Source organism: Phyllobates terribilis, unplaced genomic scaffold (assembly GCF_046119375.1).
Source record: "Phyllobates terribilis strain yellow unplaced genomic scaffold, ASM4611937v1 Scaffold_11__3_contigs__length_659146591, whole genome shotgun sequence".
Classification (NCBI taxonomy): domain Eukaryota; kingdom Metazoa; phylum Chordata; class Amphibia; order Anura; family Dendrobatidae; genus Phyllobates; species Phyllobates terribilis.
The window spans coordinates 234,602,656-234,618,041 of record NW_027362771.1 but is presented as its reverse complement, the minus strand read 5'-3'; the positions used below and the strand labels follow the sequence as shown (position 1 = coordinate 234,618,041).

The following is a 15,386-nucleotide window of genomic DNA, read 5'->3' as shown; positions in this document are numbered from 1 at the left end:
GCAGTTTCTTAAATCGTACCCTGAGTTGCCAGATCTGCTCGTCAAAGTACGCCGCCTGTCAGCTCATTTTCGCAAGTCGGCTACAGATTCCGCCACCGTTGCTGTATTGCAGCAGCGTTTCCAGCTTCCGGCACACCGACTGGTGTGTGATGTCCCCACACGTTGGAACTCTACCCTCCACATGTTGCAAAGGATTTGTGAGCAGAAGAGAGCAGTTGTGGAGTACCAGCTGCAACAAGGCAGTCGATATTCAGGTCAGACTCCACACATAAGACCTCAGGAGTGGACGTGGATGTCTGACATATGTACCATCCTGACAAACTTTGAGGAGTCCACCAAGATGGTGAGTGGCAATGACGCCATAATTAGCATCAGCATCCCACTTGTCTGTCTTTTGCAACCCTCTCTGCAGAGAATTAAAGAGGAGGCATTGCAGCCAGAGTATGATGAGATGGTTGAAGAAGACGTAATGGGCGATAACACACAGCCCAGCCTCATCTCATCCCAACGTGCATTGGGGGACAATGAGGGAGAGGAGGAGGAGGAAGAACAGGAGCTGGTATCATGCACTGTAGACGGTAGTACCTGTACAACTGTCATACCGTCGGTTCGGCGTGGGTGGCCTGAGGACAGGGGGAGGAGGAGGAGGAGAGCATGGTGAGTCGTCATCTTGGTGAGGACACGGAAGTCTTGCCCGTTACCAGTCTGGCACGCATGGCTGACTTTATGTTACGCTGCCTTAACCATGACCCTCGCGTTCTCAAAATGTTGGGTGACAGTCATTACTGGTTGGTGATACTTTTAGTCCCCCGCTACAAGGAGAATTTTCACTCTCTTATTCCTGAGGTGGAGAGGTCTACAAAAATGGGGCAGTACCAGAAGGCCCTTGCTGAAGAACTGTTAAAAAAATTCCCATCTGAACACGCTAGCGGCAGAGGTCACAGTTCGTTGACCAACCAAGGTGTACAGGCGAGAGAGACGCAACTCCAATCCAGCAGAGGCAGGGGAACACTGTCAACATTCTGGGACATGTTCTGAGACTCGCCCAGCTTACAGGCCCTGAGGCGCGGGGTACTCTCACAAGTAGTGGAAAGTTTCAAAAGATGGTGAGGGAGTACCTTGCCGACCGTAACAGCGTCCTCCGTGATTCCTCTGTACCTTTTAATTATTGGGTATCCAAGCTGGACTCTTGGAATAAACTCGCTCTGTACGCCTTGGAGGTCCTGGCCTGCCCTGCCGCTAGCGTGTTATCGGAGCGTATTTTTAGTGCCGCTGGGGGAATTATAACCAATAAGCGCACTCACCTGTCAACTGACAATGCTGACAAGCTGACCCTTATCAAAATGAACAAAGGCTGGATTGGGCCAGACTTCTCATCACCACCAAATGACAGCAGAGTAACATAAAGTCAAATCCACTGTGTTATTTCGGGAGGTGTATTCCCATGCACCGCTTCACACCCACACATGGGTATACGCTTCCTCATTTCGGCTGTATTTTGCTCTTCTCCTTATCCTCAGCCTCCACCACCACTATACCACCAGGGTGACCGTGGTCTGTGTTGCCAGCATTGCAAGTTCCTCCATCCTAATTTTTGGAAGTTTTGCTTGGAAGGCATAGGCAAAGACTATGGGACACCCACTCCCCAATAATGGGAATAATGTTTTTAATATGCTGTACTGCATGGCTCTTGTAAGGGGCATGAAAACCGTCTTGTTAAGCTACTGTGACCTCCACATCTTTTCCAAGGGGCATTAAAACCATCTTGTTAAGCTACTGTGACCTCCACATCTCTTCCAAGGGGCATTAAAACTGTCTTGTTAAGCTACTGTGACCTCCACGTCTCTTCCAAAGGGCATTAAAACTGTCTTGCTAAGCTACTGTGACCTCCACCACTCTTCCAAGGGGCATTAAAACCGTCTTGTTAAACTACTCTGAACTCCACAGCTCTTCCAAGGGGCATTGAAATGTTGTTTTTAATCACCTATAACCTCAACGACTCTTCCAACGGGCATTGCATTTCCTCCTAATTTTATTTAGCTTTTGCTTTTCAATGCATAGGCGAACACTAAGGGAGACCCACTCCCCAATAATGGGTAGAAGGTTTTTAGTACGCTGTAATCCACGTCTGTTTCAAGGGGCATTGCAGTTCCTCATAATTTTTGGAAAGCCTTCCATTCACTGCTTAGACCAACAGTGTACAGGAGACCCAGTTGCTATAAATGGAAAAAATGTATTAGTTAAGGCCCTCTGACCTCCATGTCACTTCCAAAGGGCATTGGACTGCCTCAAAATTTTTGGTAGGCATTGCACTCACTGTATGCCCTATAACTGTGTAGCCAAACCGCTCCTTTTGGTACAGAAACATATCCTACAAGACATGTGTGGTTGACTGGCCTGATATTGATGTGAATGGTCCCTGTTCCTCCTGCTTTTCTCCTTTGCCACCACCTCATCCATCATTCATCACCTGAAGCTTTGTTTTAACGGGAGTCATAGAACTGGGATAGTAGCAGGAAAACATCCAACAATCCTCGGAGGAGGTAGGATATGCGCCAAAACGCTGACTACCTCAGGCCTAGCTGCTACTACATACATGCGCTTGCATTCCAAGGAACAGAAAGCTAAGGAGATGGATGGCCTCATGATCATGAATAATTTACTCGGTGTGTAGAAGGCCGACCACTGCTGCTGTCTACCTTCTGAACTTTGTGTTGAAGCCTGATTGACCCAGGACCCGCTATCCTCTATGTCTGGAGGACGTGTTGCATCCCAGTGTCCAATTGTGTCCCGGCTTCCACAATATTAACCCAGTGTGACGGCGTCAGTCAGATGGACCATCCCTGGCCACATTCACTTGTCCACGTATTTGTGGTTAGGCTGTCCTTCAAATAGGGGCAGCTGGGGACCGTTTATGGACACCCGGCCGCCCCCAGGCGGTTGGGAACCGTGTGTGGACACCCGGCAGCAGGGTGGCTGAGGACCGAGTAAGGACACCAGGCCGCACCCTGGCGGCTGGGGACCAAGCTTGGACACCCGGCTGCTGGGCGGATGGGGACTGAGTTTGGATATCAGGCCGCCGACGCGGCCATGATGTGGTGGCCAGATTCCGCCTCCACATGCCTAAAAGGCCCAATTTCAAGTTCAAGCAAGCAAGCAGTATGGTATTGCAGCCTGGGGGTGGGTGGGTGGCAGGCTGCATACTTGCGCTTGCATTGCAAGGAATGGGGGAGGTACAATTGAACACTGCCCTTGGACAAGGACTTGCACGGGGATAGTTGCAAGTCTGCATCTTCTGATGCGGCAAGGATCACTTCTGATAAGCACACTTTTAGGCTGTGACCTGGGTGTCAGAGATGCTTCCAGGGGTCTTCCCCATGCTGTTCCCATGTCTTTTCAGCACTGTATGCATGTGTCAAATGTCTAAAATGTTAAAATGACATTTCCCGGTGAATGCATTTGTCACGGTTGAAAGCAATACAAAAGTGCAAAAACGCATAAAAAATGCTGCTTGTGAACATAGCCCAAGGTGTGTAGGAGTATTTTTGTTTTTGGTTATTTATTTTACCTTATACACAAGTCTTTACCATGTAAAGGATGTTCCTTAACATATTTCACGGGAAAGCAGTTTCAGTTTCGTTTTTGAACGTTTTATTGTGAGCCCGTTAAAGTGGCTTAATACCTCTGACCACGTTGTTGACAGCAGTGACCTGGGGGTCAGAAATGCTTCCTGTGGCGATCCCCATGCTATCCCCATGTCATTTGAGCACTGTCACTATCGTTTTGGGCACTTTTTAGGGTTTCTACAGACTGCCTGGTGGTGCCGCCGCAAAAATGCTCGGGTCTCCCATAGACTAAGATTGGGCTCGTTGCTTGGGTCGAGCACCACAGTATCACGGTGAGCTCGGCCTGAGCTTCGAGCACCCGAGCATTTTAGTGCTCGCTCAACACTAATATTAAGGAACATCCTTTCCAGGGTGATGACTTGTATATAAGGCAAAATAAATAACCAAAACCAAAAATACTCCTCCACACCTTGGGCTATATTCACATGTAGCGTTTTTGATGAGTTTTTGCACTTTTGCATTGCCTTCAACAGTGACAAATGCATTCACCGGGAAATGTCATTTTAACATTTTACAACCTTATTTCGCCATGTGGTGTGTGAGACATGATCAGACACATCCTGTTTCATTTATGAAGGAGGGACTCTGAAAGTCACAAAGCCTATTTTTATAGGGCCATCAGGCGGCCTTTACTATTCTTAAAGGGCCAGCAGTCGGCCCTCGCTATTCTTAGAGAGCCATCAGCCAGCTATGCTTTGTTGTTCATATTACTAAAGAGTGGGTCTCCTATACTGTTATTGCATATGCAGTGAGTGGCAGGGCTGCCCAAAATTTGGACGCAACCCAATACCCCTTTGAAAATTTGGACGCACCCCAATAACCCTTTGAAGAAACTTAGAGGAGGGCCTCCTGAAAACAATGTTCCTATTATTAGGAAGTGGGTCTCCCATACCGTTTGCCTATGCACTGAATGCAAGGGCTGGCAAAAATTTGGACCTACTCCAATGCCCCATGGAAAATACGTAGAGGAGGACCTCCTGAAAAACAATGTTCCTTTTATTAGGAAGTGGGTCTTTCAATGTGTTTGCCTATTCAGTGAATGCAAGGGTTGCCAAAAATTTGGAGGCATTCCAATGCCCCTTGGAAGAGAAGAGGAGGTCAGAGGGCCTCCTGAAAACAATGTTCCCATTATTAGGAAGTGAGTTTCCCATTGTGTTTGCCTATGCAATGAATGCAAGGGTTGCCAAAAATTTGGAGGCACTCCAATGACCCTTGGAAGAGATGTAGAGGGCCTCATGAAAAAATGTTCCCATTATTAGGAAGTGGGTCTCCCATAGTGTTGGCCTATGCAGTGAATGCAAGGGCTGCCAAAAATTGGGAGGCACTCCAATGCTCCTTGGAAAAGACGTAGAAGGCCTCATGAAAAAATGTTCCCATTATTAGGTAGTGGATCTCCCATAGCGTTGGCCTATGCCGTGAATGCAAGGGCTTCCAAAAATTGGGGGAGGCACTCCAATGCCCCTTGGAAGAGACATGGAGTAAGGCCTCATAAAAAAATGTTCCCATTAGAAAGGAGCGGGTCTCCTATACTTGTAGTGTATGGGATGAAAAACATTTACCCCTGAACATACTGTATAAAAAAAATTTTTTACGGGCATCATAAACATCCTTTAAAAAAATTATGTGGGTGTTGCATCACGGACCACGGTCACCCTGGTGATATGGTGGTGGAGGATGAGGATGAGGAGAAGAAGGAGGACAAGAGCAAATAGCCAAAATCAGGAAGCGTATACCCATGTGTGGGGGTGAAAAGTGCATGGGAATACACCTCCCAAAAAAAGACACTAGATTTGAGTTTATGTCACGCTGCTATCATTCGGTGGTGTTGAGAAGTCTGGCCCAATCCAGCCCTTGTTCATTTTTATATGAGTCAGCCTGTCAGCATTTTCAGTTGACAGGCGGATGCGCTTATCAGTTATAATTCCACCAGCGGCACTAAAAACCCTCTCTAATAAAACGCTAGTGGCAGGGCAGGCCAGGAACTCCAAGGCGTAGAGAGCCAGTTCATTCCATGTATCCAGCTTGGATACCCAATAATTATAAGGCACAGAGGAATCACAAAGTATGTTGGTACAGTCGGCAAGGTACTCCCTCAGCATCTTCCCAAACTTTGCACTCCTTTTGAGAGTACCCCGCTCCTCTGGGCCTGTGCGATGGGAGGGGCTGAGAAAATTCTCCCAGAACTTTGACAGTGTTCCTCTGCCTCTGCTGGATTGGAATTGTGTCTCTCTCGCCTGTAGTCCTTGGTTGTCCAACAAACTGTGACCTCTGCCGCCAGCGTTTTCAGATGGGAATTTTTTTAATAGTTCCGCAACAAGGGCCTTCTGGTACTGCCCCATTTTTGTAGACCTGTTCGCCTCAGGAATAAGAGCTATAAAGTTCTCCTTGCAGCATGGGTCTAGAAGTGTCACCAACCAGTAATGACTGTCACCCAAAATTTTGAGAATGCGAGGGTCATGGGAAAGGCAGCATAACATAAAATCAGCCATGCGTGCCAGACTGCTAACAGGCAAGACTTCCGTGTCCTCACCAAGAGGACGACTGACCATGCTCTCCTCCTCCTTCTCTCTGTCCTCAGGCCATCCACGCTGAACAGACGGTATGACAGCTGTGCAGGTAGTATCATCTATAGCGCATGAAACTAGCTCCTGTTATTCCTCCTCCTCCTCCTCTTCCTCATTGTCATCCAATCCACGTTGGGATGAGATGAGGCTGGGCTGTGTATAATCACCTTGTATGGTTCCTTGCTCCATCTTATCATGTTCCGCCTGCAATGCATCCTCTTTGATTGTGAGCAGAGAGCGTTTCAGAAGAAAAGCGGGATGGTGACGCTAATTATGGCGTCATTGCCGCTCACCATCTTGGTGGAGTCTTCAAAGTTTTGTAGGATGGTATATGTGTCTGACATCCATGTCCACTCCTGAGGTCTTATGTGTGAAGTCTGAACTGAATACTGACGGCCTTATTGATGCTGGTACTCAACAACTGCCCTCTTCTGCTCACAAATCCTTCCCAACATCTGCAGTGTAGAGTTCCAACGTGTGGGGACATCACACACCAGTCTGTGAGCCGGAAGCTGCAAACGCTGCTGAAACACGGCAAGGGCGGCGGAAGCTGTAGGTGACTTTCTAAAATGGGCACACAGGCGGCGTACTTTAACAAGCAGATCCGGCAGCTTTTGGTAAGATTTGAGAAACCGCTGAACCACGAGGTTAAGCACATGGGCCAGGCATGGTACGTGTGTGAGCTCGCCTCGCCTCAGAGCTGCCACCAGCTTCCGGCCATTATCACCCACGACCATGCCTGGCTGTAGGTTCAGCAGGGTGAGCCACAGATCTGCTTGCTTTTTCAGAGCTGTCCACAACTCTTCAGCATTGTACGGTTTGTCACCTAAGCATATTAGCTTCAGCACAGCCTGTCACCGCTTGGCCGAGGCAGTGCTGCAGTGCTTCCAGCATGTGACTGATGTGGTCATTTCAGAGATGGAGGTTGAAGAGGAGAGGGAGGCTGAGAAGGATGAGGTGCAGGAGCTGTAGACTGTGGGGGCAACCCTGATTGACCTAGGGTCCGCAATCCTTGGCGTTGGGAGGACGTGTTCCGTCCCAAGGTCTGACTGGGTCCCGGCTTCCACTATGTTAACCCAGTGTACTGTCAGTAAGATGTACTGTCCCTGCCCACAAGCACTTGTTCACTTGTCCGTGGTTAGGACTTTCCCGGTAACTGCGTGCTGAGGGCATGGCTAATGTTTTGGGACACGTGCTTGTGTAATGCGGGGATGGCACACCATAAGAAATAGTGGCGACTGGGGACCAAGTAATGAGGGATGGCCGCCGCCATCAGGTTGTGGAATGCTTCAGTCTCCACAAGCCTAAAAGGCAACATTTCGAGCGTAAGCAGTCATGAAATGTGGGAATTTAATAGTGTGGCCTGTGGGGCGTTGGCTGCGTATTTGTGCTTGCGTTCCAAGGACTGGGGTATGGTCAACTGAACGCTGCATGGGGACAATTAAGTGGACGTGCTTCCTGATGCTGCTACTTGAGAGTGTGCAATGACAGGTGCAGGGTAGGAGGTATTTTCGCATGCACAATGGACAGGTGATTTGCTTGCATGCACAACAGCGGAAGAAGCAGTGGTGCCACCTGCAGAGACTGTTCCTGGACCCTGGGGTTCGGCCCACAAAGTTGGGTGCTTTGCTGCCATGTGCCTGATCATGCTGGTGGTGGTCAGGCTGGTCTGGCAGGTGGTACAAAAGGCTTTTTTGGGGTTATCGGTAGTTTAAAAAACAACCAGACTCGGGAAGACGTCGTGTTGGTGTTACGGGGAACGGTTGCTTGCCTTCTGTCTGCGGCCACCTCACTGCTTCTTCCTGCCTGTTGAGGTGCTCTGCCTCCCTCCCCCTGTGAGCTGTTTTTCTCGCTCTGCATGTCCTCCTGCCAGGTTGGTTCAGTTACTATATCATTCACCACCTTGTCTTCCACTTCCGCATCCTGGTCCTCCTCCTGACTTTCTGGCAATTGTGTCTCATCATCGTCCACCTCTTGTGCCACTTTCCCACCATCGCCTTCGTGTGACTGTGGCTGCTCAAATATTTGGGCATCGCTACATGCAATCTCCTCTTGCCCTGCTTCAAGTGGACCGGGCGAGAGGCCCGAATCTATAAATGGAAAAGTGAACAGCTCTTCGGAGTGTCCAAGTGTGGGATCAGTTGTCTCTGGGCACTCGGCATGGTGGGAGGAAGGAGGTTCAGGGTGAGGAATATGTGGTCCAGACTCACGGCTACTGAGACTTGACCATGTGGACGACAGGGTGGTGGTGGTGGCTAAGTGACTGGAAGCATTAACTGCTATCCAACCAATAACCTTTTCACACTGCTCTGTATTCAATAGTGGTGTTCCACAGTCCCCTATTAATTGGGACAGGAAGGTTGAGCGAGAAGATGTGGATGTTTGTTGTGGCACAATTTCAGCTTCCCCTTGGCCTCGGCCTCTGCATGCACCATCACCATCACGTCCAGTTCCCAGTCTCTTGCCACATGCCTTGCCCATTTTAAATGGAGGACAATATCTTCCACGCTCACGACAAATGGCTGAATTTGGAGCGAACTTATATGTGATCTGTGTGACAAACAAACCACAGTTTTAAATAGCTGGCCTGTAGGTAACTATTTTTAACAGCAAACAGGTGTCAAAAGCTTCACTGACACACTGAAACAAAATTTCAATGGAGGCCAGAAATGGCAATATTTTCAGCGCAATTATATGTGATCCGTGTGACTAACAAACCACAGTTTTAAATAGCTGGCCTGTAGGTAACTATTTTGAACAGCAAACTGGTGTCAATAGCTTCACTGACACACTGAAAAAAAATTTCAATGGAGGCCAGAAATGGCAATATTTTCAGCGCAACCATATGTGATCTGTGTGACGGACAAACCACAGTGGATTTTTAGCGCTGTAATATGGAAAGGACCTGGCTGTATTCTGCAGTGCCAACAAGCAAATGGCGCAGAAAAACGGTGTTCTCTGGATTGCTCTTTAAGCAAATAATGAGAATTAAGATGCAAAAAAGTTATTCCTGGTCCCTGAGACCTGAGCCTATGTCTAAAAATGTCTAACAGTAGCAGCAGATAGAACTGGAATGGAGCCTCTTGTGCTATATGCACTGCAGTCTGCTATATACACTGCCTGCCGGCCTACATACATTGCCTGCCTGATATCACTGCAGATGGATTAGTCCTCAGGAGGACTGTTTGTTGAGATGGATATGTGTAGTATACTTCTATTCTACCTACACTACCTAATAAGCAAGCAAATCTCTCCTTAGCTCAGCAGCACCTCTCCCTACACTGTCTTATTCCGGAGTAACTGTGACGAGCACAGAGGCGCCAGGTCTTATATAGACCTGATGGCGCTGTGCGGCCAGCCAATCACTGTAATGCTACAACCAACATGGCTGCAGCATTACAGTGAGTGGCAGGCAATCCCTGCATGTTCATTGGCTCTGTAAAGAGCGCCAAACATGCAGGGAGGGGACCAGAGCTCCCGCCGAGCAACCAGGAAGTACTCGCAGAGCGCCGAGCATCTCGAGCAGTGAGATGCTCGGGCGAGCACCGAGCAGTAGCGAGTATGCTCACTCATCACTATTACTGAATGGTGTATTCTAAAAATATACAATTATTTGATAAGATGGGAAATCCCTTTTAACTGCTTCAGTAACATAAAATAAATCTCTAAATAACAGGTCTCATTTACTCCTGTCATATATCTTAACATCTTAATGATCTTTGTAAAAGTCAACTCAGAATACTAAAAATAACTGTAAGAAGGACCATGTGCTACAAAGGATTAAACCAGCCACTTCACAGATAACATTTCTGATAAGTTCCCAAACATTCTACTGTTTAGATCAGCTCCAGTAGGGCTTTGTTCGGATTTCCAGATAGAAAATCAGTAGTGTGGGTTACAGAAGCAGCAAAGCAAAAGGCAATGAGATTTCAAAAATGTCTTTTGCATGCTGCCAATAAATCCCCTGTGGAAATTGACCTGTTCTGAGGATTTATAAACCCTTTACAATGCGTAGTGTGAAATCCGCAGCAACTCCACAACAAACCTGTAACAGAATCTTCATGAGATTCTTGACTGATTCCACACTGGATTTTCTCTGTCACATGTGGACATACTTTTATTTGTGGAAGATATATTGCAGAATTTTCTACGACTGACCCATTCATCTGAATGGCAATTGCAGAATTCCATGTGCTTGATGCCAAAACAAGGATATGTATAGTGCATGTAAATATACCATTAGGACTTAGCTTTGTCTATTGACCACAGTTTAGACCCATTGCCTAATAGAAATCTGGGACAGTATGAAACATTTTTGGCCTCCTCAGAAGCTCTGGCTGCTGTTCACTCCGTGCTGTACACTGCAGCACTCTATCATATCTAATGTAGCAGAAGCTCACCATTAGGGGATGAGCGGACCGGTAGACGTTTGGGTTCTTTCACCCGATCAAACTTTATGCCCAAAGTTCGGTTCGGGAACCAAAACTTTACCCGAACTAGAACATGAACACAAATCTCTCTCTCTCTTCAACTCGAACCCTGAACATTAAAACGGACTTCCAGGAGAAGTTCATGTTCGGAGTTCAGTCCAGGTATGAACCCCAAACTTTACAGTTCAGGTCCGCTCATATCTACTCACCATGATGTTAGCGCAGGTTTCGATAACTTTCTTTACAAGTAGGACAGAATGATAACAAGCTACAGAAACTAGGACAACAGGGAGAAGAAAATTATCAGATTATCTCTGTAATGTATATCGGGGAATCCTGACTCTCCCTCAAAAGATGATGTTGAGGCAAGTTGGATTTCCTTTTGTTCTTCGAGAGAAGCCTTTGCCAAAAGACTCTGGCAGCAGCTCTCTCATAGAGAATATGAGAATGCTCGGCTGAGCTACAAGTTCCTATAAAATGGGGGACTCGTGAGTGATAGCTGCATGCTGAGCTCTCCAGTGTGTATGAAGGGCTTACTGGGTGTTCAGCTTCAATGCCAGTTTTACCATTGAAGTAAAGGGATATATATTTGTAGACACAAGTATCACTTTGTGATGGTAACATAGTCAGCATATCATAACTATTATTATTATTGTATATTACTAACTTACAACTGTGTATGTATGAGACCAGTGTAGTTAGCAGAGGTAGGTTGCGTTGGAAAACATTACAAGGATACTATAGCAATGTACAGAGACTTTCAGCACCAGTGACATCTAGTGTTATCTGCTGGCAAAATTACTACTGTTTACAAGTATGCTTTAGGAATAAGAAGAACACTGGTGATTCTCATGGAGTTTGTATTTATGGCCACGTTCACACGTTCAGTATTTGGTCAGTATTTTACATCAGTATTTGTAAGCCAAAACCAGATGAGGAACAATCAGAGGTAAAGTATAATAGAAACACGTCACCACTTATGTATTTATCACCCACTCCTGGTTTTGGCTTGCAAATACTGATGTAAAATACTGACCAAATACTGAACGTGTGAACTTGGCCTTTATTCCACCTTCCACACATACATTTCTTGTTATACACCCAATTCTTTTACCAATCTGACAGTATGGAAATTAATTTACTAGCTTAGCCAATTGTTTTATATACATCAAAGGTTGTTTAGTATAAGCTTATCTTTTCAGAATATAAGCAAGTCTTTGACATCTTAATGTTAATTCTTTTAAAAAGCAGCCAAAAGATGTAAAATACATAATAAGTGCTCTGTCATTTATAATGCTCAGTGTCCATCATCCAATTATAATATACTTGTATGAATGCATTGCTGTATAAACTACATATAGGTTTTGATATAAATTGTAACAATTTGTTTTATACTTATTTACAAATAAGCAATAATTCTGAAATAAAATATAGAAATTAACAATCTCAAAGACATTGCAGGCTATATAATATATCAGAATAGAAATGTAGTTGTATTATACATATTTGTTTATGCTGAAGAATAGTACTTTAACATGCCTGACAAGCTTCTTACCTGAGAGCATGTTATCCCGCAGTCTTTAATTCTCTGTATTGAATGACAGTTAGCAATTCCAAAGAAGAATATAATGAGAAAATGAGATCTTGAACTTTTCCAACACAGAAAAGAGCATCTTGTGCTGTTACTGTTAGATATCATGACTACACTCACTGTCAGTGAAAGCTCTGAGTACATAGAGGAAGAAGAACACAGTCATGCTTTTATGGGTTAAACCCCTCCTTGTTACACCTTCTTAATGATGCAATAGGGAAAAAAATGGAATTACCTAATTTGGATACATTTTGTAATCACGTGAGCAATAGAGTATGAATTGAATCAGACAGAGATAACCTTTATTCAAATAGGAAATGCAATGGTAATGTAATAATAACCTTTACAGTCAGCAGGTCTTGTAGCCAGTACTAGTATCAGTCATTAAAATATATAACCTCATTTTCTCAATTATAGATTTAAATCTAAAAAAAGTGTGCATTTTGGTTATATCAGAATGTAAGTGTGCTTCATTAGTAGCACAGCGTAAAATAAGTGATATCAATATAAGAACCAGAAGAGATCAGACCCCTAAAATGTAACCTTTATTAATTAATCTAAATAGGACTATCAAAATCCTCACAAAAACAAAAAACAATAACGTCAGGGAACACCAAATTAAGGTAATACACCAGGCAGGAAGGTATACGGACTAACCTGTCCCAACTTGTCCCTAATAACTCTCCCTTCCTGACAGCGGAGGTTAGCATCCTAATTTGTACTACGTGGCGCCCCCGCTCAATGACAGTGTCCCTTGTGTCCCTAGGAAAACTCCTATCCTAGTTATTAGTAAAAAACTACAAATGTGACAAAGATAGAAAAAAGTCAACGTATGTAAGAAGTCGAAAAAGACACAAATCTCATAGTCTTTTAACAGTTATGTCTTGGGTAAAGGGGCATGTAGTGGCTCCAGGTAGACTCAGAGGCAATATTTCATCTCAACATAACCAAGATAGTAATTAGTAATAATTATTGATCCCATCTTTCTAGTCGCACGGAAAAAAGACCTCAAAAGATGATTCCACATAAATTAATTTGCATAGCATGGTTAGGGATCAACATAATTCCTCAGAGTAAATATAGGACAGGGATCTAAATGCATATAGAAAAGTTACTACATTTAGAATAGACACAACAGTCTGGTATTCATGTGGATATACAGAGAGACACCCTTGGTCAGTAATATACTCTTATATCCTGTCCCATAAGTGGTAAATATCCGGAACACACTACCCAGTGATTATTAAATATGGGCAAACATAATTCCTCAAAGCAAAAGACACGTAAAAGACTGTTTCACATAAATTATCAATCCTAAAATCAGCCAATAAACTGGTATAGTGCAGTATATATGATAAATAGCACTTGTAATCAGCAGTCATATGTCACAACCAACAGTCTGGCAAAATACAATTGTATGATAGATAGCACTTATCATTAGTAGCCCCATCACTAGTAGTCCCAACGTGTTTCTCCCTGATTTCCACCAGGGTTCATCAGGGCACCTGGGGAAGAACAATCCCTCTCCCCAGATGGCCAGCCAATGCTGCATAAGCGATGAACTGGTACACACACCATATTTATAACACAAACTCCCCTCTAGATGTTTGGTCAGCTCACCTGATGAATTGCGTCATATCCACACAATAAAAAAATTATATATTTTTTCTAGAGATCTCTTTTTTTTGTAGAGATTTGATGTGCCAGTCATGAGAAATCTAGTGTAGAAGCCATATGCAAATTAGGCTTGAAACGCACAGGGGGCATGTTTTTTCTAAACATATTAACACACCCCTATGCACTTCCAGTCTGATTAGTATATGACTTCTACAATAAATTCATCAGGACTCACACATCGGATCTCTGCAGAACAAGGTTTCATTTTGTATTGGGGGACAAGTGCCTATACGGTTATATCATTACTTCCATATGTAAAAACGTGCTGACCGGCCCTCTTTAAGATTAGTACTCACATGCACTAGCACTGCTGCCACTGTGTTTGGCAATATGCCTTCAAAGGGAACGGTCATTTAAAATAACGCTATTAGCCTGCAGATTTAGGGTTAATCTTCAGGTTAATATTATTCTGACACTGAGAGCCCTGCTGCCTGGAGGATATTAAATTTATTCCCCCGGCAACGTTCGACTTCCAGTTATAAGAGTGGTGCTGGCAAGGTTTCAATCACCGCTCTGTGCACCGCTGAGCGGTGACTGAAACTGTGCCGACGCCACTCCTATGACTGGAAGCTGAACGATGCCGGGGGAAAAAAGTTTATTTCCTCCAGGCAGTAGGGCTCTCAGTGTCAGAATACTATTAACCTGCAGATTAACCAGCAGGCTAATAGTGTCATTTTACATGACAGGTTCCCTTTAATCCTTACCTCTTTAGAAAATACAAGTACTATATACTGCTAAATTACTGTACTTATATGTCAGACCCTGTGTAGAAAAAGTTAAGAATAGTAAGCATACTTTACCAATTAAAAGGTCAGACCCTCAGTAGTCAGCAGATAACGATGCTTTGCACAAGAAAGAAACAGATCCATGAGCTCTGACAGGTACCTGTTTAAGGAAGTAGACTTGCAGCTACACGTAATGGCATTATATGGCTTGTCGACCAGATAATAAAGATTATAATAGCTCTAATAAATGTATTATTTTGTATCATATTTCCACAACATTCTGCCCCTGGTTTTGGCAACATGAATCAAGTGACAGGTTCCTTTTACAAGGGAATATGTTTAGTGTTCCTTTCGGAAAGAATAGACTTAAAATAGCCTAATAATGCGTCATAATGAAGTAAAGGAGCACAATGACAACCATATCTCATTTATAGAGCGCACAGGGAACAGCGAATCTGTCACCAGGAATAATGGCCCTGAATTATTAGAACGCATGGATTGCCTACAAGATTCACTTTTACTCCTGCGCAGTAAGCTGACAACCAATGATAAGTTTTCGATAAGCTCTTTGCGCCACATCTTGTTTTGCCCTTGCGAGTGTTGCAATTTCATTTTTTATCCCTGTCTTTGTAAAGCAATATGGTTTTTTGTTTTTTTTTCCATTAACAGAGCCTTAAGAAGATATTTACTAGTCACTACATGTTAACTTTACACTGGGTCTATGAAAAATTGGACACTTGAGGGATGCCATGCTTATGTCCTCCAAGTGCTGT

General features: G+C 44.5%; 1 protein-coding gene across 1 annotated transcript in view; it reads right to left on the bottom strand.

Annotated features, from left to right (window-relative positions):
- Positions 1–12,356, bottom strand: part of LOC141167249 (interleukin-17 receptor E-like protein) — a 140,010-nt gene extending 127,654 nt beyond the window's left edge. The window contains exon 1 of the mRNA XM_073654687.1: positions 12,176–12,356. Within this exon, the coding sequence (XP_073510788.1) occupies positions 12,176–12,355 (180 nt within the window). The 5' untranslated portion in view covers position 12,356. The remainder of the gene's footprint in view (positions 1–12,175) is intronic.
- Between the last annotated feature and the right edge of the window lie 3,030 nt (positions 12,357–15,386).